This window comes from Dama dama, chromosome 18 (assembly GCF_033118175.1).
Source record: "Dama dama isolate Ldn47 chromosome 18, ASM3311817v1, whole genome shotgun sequence".
Classification (NCBI taxonomy): domain Eukaryota; kingdom Metazoa; phylum Chordata; class Mammalia; order Artiodactyla; family Cervidae; genus Dama; species Dama dama.
The window spans coordinates 12,044,413-12,050,412 of record NC_083698.1 but is presented as its reverse complement, the minus strand read 5'-3'; the positions used below and the strand labels follow the sequence as shown (position 1 = coordinate 12,050,412).

The 6,000-nt window shown below is 41.5% G+C and overlaps 1 protein-coding gene across 1 annotated transcript in view; it reads right to left on the bottom strand.

Moving 5' to 3' along the window:
- Positions 1-250: 250 nt before the first annotated feature.
- The window catches only part of ASB4 (ankyrin repeat and SOCS box containing 4), a gene marked incomplete at its 5' end in the record, with an annotated part of 74,058 nt that continues 68,308 nt past the window's right edge, over positions 251-6,000 (bottom strand). Inside the window, 2 exons of the mRNA XM_061166280.1 lie at positions 251-976; positions 2,175-2,288. Of these exons, the coding sequence (XP_061022263.1) occupies positions 788-976; positions 2,175-2,288 (303 nt within the window). The remainder of the gene's footprint in view (positions 977-2,174; positions 2,289-6,000) is intronic.

Sequence of the window (6,000 nt, the reverse complement as noted above, 5' to 3'; positions counted from 1 at the left end):
CATGACTTTGAAAGGCAAGCACTGAGAATGAACCTGCATCTGTGCTCTTGCCCCTGAGTGGCAGTTCCCTGCTTAAATGTCTGGATCCTCTGCTAAATGATGACGTCCTGGAGGGCTGGAGTCCTTGCTTGGGATTCAACATTGCATCTCTGGCCTTTGGCTCAGTGAGAGTGCGTTAACATGTTTATTTTGACTTTCAAGTAGATAAGTCTCTGTTTTTCACTTCTCATTGCTTCTAGGACCCCCTTGTTTTGACTATGTTCACGCTTTCTTCTCTGAAACTAAGTGGAGGAGCTCGGTATGGGGAAAGGGGTTGGCAAAACTAGCAACAGTAATTTCTGCTACATGGGAGAGGGTGGAGGACACAAAGATTAAGAGGCCTATCACAAAGCCTTGCATGTTGGCAACTGAAGGGTAATGTAAACTTATCACTGATAAGGGAGAGAAAATGAGATTGGTTGTAAGAAAACCTGGGTCCCCTCTCAAATGAGATAATATATGAAAATTTTTATAAAATGACAACAGGTACCAAGTAAATGCACTATACACATTATTATGATGTCAGTACCTTCTGAATATGCTCTTATTTTTGAGAATACCTTCACTTTACCTCTTGTTTATTTCCCCTCACCATGGTACCCTAGGATTAATGACACAGTGTTTGCAAAGTGTTTCTACATCCCTGAAGTGTTATAATCAACCCAAGTACCATTTTATTTATGCAAACTGTGTCTACCCAGCGAGTCCACTTAAAGATCTAGGATTGGGAACTTCTGCCTCATAAGGCTTAATAAATGATTCCCTCCGGCTCTAAAAGCAAGTACTTTTTCAATGACAATGGGAGGGAAAGCAAAGGAATTACTCTGTGACATCTGCTGTGTAACGTTCTTCGAATGGCGCATCTCGATAAATGCATGAGAGTCCTCGGAGAGTTACTGCACACAGTGAAGAGAGAGTGGTAAAAATCCCAGTACCTCTGAAAAGGAAGGCAAGACACGTTAAAGTCAGAGAAGCCTCACAGTTTACACCAAGAGAAATCAACACTGATGCGTTTAGTCCCTGCTTCATACCTAGTGGCAGCTTTCCACAGTCTCTGATGGTGAGGCAAAATTAAGCAGGAATAATAAAGCTAAGACAGGTTAAGCAACTTTTCAAAGCTAAGGCAGCTAATAAGTAGCAGAATAACATTGCAGCTAAGCCACTCGACTCTAAGCCCAGGGAGCTCTGGACTCTAAGCCCAGAGAGCTTTGCACTCTGTGCCCAACACCTCTCCCGTGTTGGGGACAGCTGTGGTGGCTAAAACCAAGAAAAGAAGGCTAGTGAAATAGCTGCTTCACAAAGGCAGCAAAGTCCATGTGTGGCATGAGGACTCAGCCTTGCAAAGCTTTCTGCATGAGTCATCACAAAGTTTGTTTTTTAAATCTTATGTTATACACATATTTGCCACGATTTTATCCATCTATCTGTCTATTTATTTATTTATGGCTGCGTTGGGTCGTCCTTGTGACGTGTGGGCTTTCTCTAGTGGCGGTTCAATAGCTTTGGCTTGAGGGCTTTAGAGCTGGGACTCAGCAATTGCGGTGCACAGGCTTCGTTGTCCTGCAGTATCTGGATCCCAGGGATCCATCCCAGACCCGGGGTGGCACCCATGCCTCTTGCACTGGCAGATGGACTTTTAACCAGTGTACTACCAGGGAAGTCCCACAGTTTTTAATACTCTGTTACCTACTTACTAAAGACTTTAGGATATTTAAAAGTGAATGAAAATGATCGATACAAAGCAATTTATTAAAGTCAGTGACATAATCTACACAAAACAGTTTAATCTTCTGGTAAAAATGCTATATGAGCAATCCCAAGTGTTGTTGTTGTTGTTATTATTAAATTCATCTAAATTGATGGGGAAGAAAGTAAAATGGTCAACTTTATATAATTGTTCAACTTGCCCCTTGATAGAGAAATTCCCAAGATGCTCCCAAGTGTTACATACCTATTTATTTATCTATTCTCACACCTGCATTTTATAACCCTTTGTCTCATATTGGAGTGGCATTCTCAAACTCTTAAAAGCATTCTCAAAACCCATTTTTTTTAAATTAGAATTTCCTGCACTTCCATTGTGGTCTGGAAGTCCTGTGGAGTGAAAAACCAGAGGAAATGAATGGATGCTTTACCTCCAAGTCATCATCAGGGATGGCTCTTTTCCACTTCACGTTCCACTTGATGTGCTCATAGGCGTTAACAACAACTTCAATTGCTTTGGGATATGAATGGCAGGCTTGTATCACCTACAGAGACACCGTAGAGTTTTATTAGTTCAATGCACACATATGATTCATCCATTCCACTCACCGAGATATCAAGACTTCATGGACCTATAAGCCTCCTTACAGCCCTGAAATGCTCTGACAAAGTCTCAAGCTCTTGAGTATTTGGACACATTGCCAGCTCCCGTGGTAGATGGGAGGATTAAAAACATAAGACTAATTTCCTTCATCATTCAGGAGAAAGTAAAAAAGAGGTTGCTAACAAAGAAAGTGGAAGTCTGATGAAATGCATGCCCTGCCCATAACTGAAGCAATTTTGAGAGAGGCTGATCTCAAAATACACTTCCAGCGGTCTGGGAAACACTTCTAGTTCTATAGAAAGTTTTATTAGCAAAAAGCTGAATATTCATAAACCAAGAACTTAAGCCTACTGGTGACTATGAGGTAACACAAACTACAGAGTAGCATGAACTTTGATCAAAGGCATCTTCCCAGTGCAACACCTAAAGAGGACCTATGTCATATACCAAACTACACTCACTGCTATTTTCACCTTCAGCAATAAAAGAAAGACTGCACAAAGATTAGCTATTTCATTGGCATGCTCTGTTCAACAGTTCATTGGGCAACCACCACCACCATCAACAGCAAAAACAGAAAGCTGAGTCCAGGTAGCCAGCATTTCCATCAGGAGACAGGAAGATTTAGCTTTGGGTTTTAGATTAAACTGAATATTTAACCAGCCTCTGATGTCACCATGAAATCTGGACATATCTGACCAATAAATCATGCAACCTTTATTCAATGACAATGGATGGATATAGCAGACATACCCCAAAAGTAAAATATACTGGTTTCTGGCGAGAGGCTTAATATAAGAATGAGAAGCAAAAACACATAAATGAAACAAGTGAAGATCAATGAAGATATATGGCTGGTTCACATATGTAAGTGTTAGGTTTGAAAAACAGGAATTATAGAAATTCCAAAAAGGAGAGCTGTGTGATTTGGGCTAACCAGGAAAGACTCCTTGGAGGAGATGCTGCAACTGTAGAACCTAAATGGTAGAAAGGGGTGTGTATGTGCCGTGTCCCGCAGTCACGCCTGCCTGCGTGCCCTTAGAGACCTGGCTACATGTGTAGCATCAGCAAACATAACAGTTGTGTTGAAACAGAATCTCTTCAAAGGGTACAAAGAAAACACCACCTTATTATTTCCCCTTATCCTGCTCACACTAACTCACTTCCTGGAACCCTTCTCCATTTCTGACAGGACACCCTGGGCAGGACTCACACCTGTTTCGACTTAACTTTTTCTAAGGAGAAAATGTCATTTTCTAAGGAGAAAAATGTCATTTCAGTAATAAAAATGTTGATTTTACTTTAATAACTGAAACTCTAAATTTTATTCAGAAGTCTCTCCTCTCCCATAGCATAGGCTTATTTCAAGCTGCAGTTGGAAAGGAGGTCCTTGTGGCTAATAGGAAATACATACTTGATCATTGATTCTGGTTCCTAACACATAGAGCTCCTTAAATGGAGCTCCTTTACATCATTCAATTATGCTAATGAAGTGACTCTTAATGGGGCTCTTAGAATTTAAGAATTCTTAGAGAGATGGGAATACCAGAACATCTGATCTGTCTCTTGAGAAATCTGTATGCACATCAGGAAGCAACAGTTAGAACTGGAAATAGAACAACAGACTGGTTCCAAATCAGGAAAGGAGTACATCAAGGCTGTATATTGTCACCCTGCTTATTTAACTTATATGCAGAGTACATCATGAGACACGCTGGGCTGGATGAAGCACAAGCTGGAATCAAGATTGTTGGGAGAAATATCAATAACCACAGATATGCAGATGATACCACCCTTATAGCAGAAAGTGAAGAAAAACTAAAGAGCCTGTTGATGAAAGTGAAAGAGGAGAGTGAAAAAGTTGGCTTAAAGCTCAACATTCAGAAAGCTAAGCTCATGGCATCTGGTCCCATCACTTCATGGTAATGAGGAAACAATGGAAACAGCAATAGACTTTATTTTGGGGGGCTCCAAAATCACTGCAGATGGTGACTGCAGCCATGAAATTAAAAGACACTTGCAAAAAATAAAAATAAAATAAAAGACACTTGCTTCTTGGAAGAAAAGTTATGACCAACCTAGACAGCATATTAAAAAGCAGAGACATTACTTTACCAACAAAGGTCCATCTAGTCAAAGCTATGGTTTTTCCAGTAGTCATGTATAGATGAGAGAGTTGGACCATAAAGAAAACTGAGCTCTGAAGACTTGATGCTTTTGACCTGTGGTGTTGGAGAAGACTCTTGAGAGTCCCTTGGACTGCAAGGAGATCCAACCAGTCCATCCTAAAGGATATCAGTCCTGAATATTCATTGGAAGGACTGATGCTGAAGCTGAAACTCCAATACTTTGGCCCCCTGATGCAAAGAACTGACTCATTTGAAAAGACCCTGATGCTGGGAAAGATTGAAGGCAGGAAGAGAAGGGGACAACAGAGATGGTTGAATGGCATCACCAATTCAGTGGACATGAGTTTGAGTGAATGCTGGGAGTTGATGATGGACAGGGAGGCCTGACGTGCTGCAGTCTATGGGGTCGCAAAGAGTAGGACATGACTGAGTGACTGAACTGAACTGAACTGAGAGAGCTTCGAGATGTAGACTGGTTACTGGAAAGACCAATCCTTGATTAGAGGCTTGGAACTTTTACACACCTTGCATTCTACCACCAGGGAAAGACAGAGGGGCTGGAGATTGAGTTCAACCACCAGTGGCCAATGATTTCATCAGTCACCCCTAACGAAACTCCCTAAAAGATGGCGTTTCAAGTAGCTTTTAGGTGGGTGAGCACATCAAAGTGCTTGGAGGGTAACATGCTCCAAAAGGGCATGAAAGCTCTGTGCATGCTCCCCATGCCTTGCCCGATGTATCACCTCTAATTATCTATTCCTGAGTTTTACCCTTCATGATAAACCAGGATGCCTACCATTAGAAAGTGGGCATGGCTCTGCACTTAAATAACTTTTTGAAGGAAATTTTCTTCCTAATTTCCTGGTCCTTCTGAACCTCTAGCTATTGTTATTGGGCAAAAGTCACAAAACTGGTTTTCCCCACCTCCTTTACAAGTCCTTCTTAGGTGGTTAGGCATTGCATTTTTTTCAGTGCGAGGTGGTAAGTACCCAATGTCTTGGGACTGCAATCAAAACTAAGATGGAAGGATGATCATTTTAATACCCAGGTGTGTGTGTGTGTACCAAGGTCACCTGACTAAGGGGCCCATTCCAGGAAGATTAAGTTAGGGGCGGCTAAGATGGAGCCAGCGGACAGTATAACTAGGTCAGCTTGAAGAGCTTGGGACTGACTTAACAAGCATTAGGAAGCTACATATTTACATCTAGCTATGTAATCTAGAAAATCACATATTCCTAGAAAAGGAAATGGCAACCCCCTCCAGTATTCTTGCCTGGAGAATCCCATGGAGAAAGGAGCCAGGCAGGCTACAGTCCTTGGGGTCGCAAAAGAGTCACACACAACTTAGTGGCTAAAACAAGCAACAACAAAAAACATACTCTTAATAAGAAAGGGTTATATTCAATCAATTCATCCCACGGGGAAGCCTACTGAGCAGTGGGTTAAGCATGGTGACAGTAACTCTGAGTTTATATCCTGCTTTTGTCTTCAAGGAGCTTACGACCTAGTTGAAGAGAAAAAGAA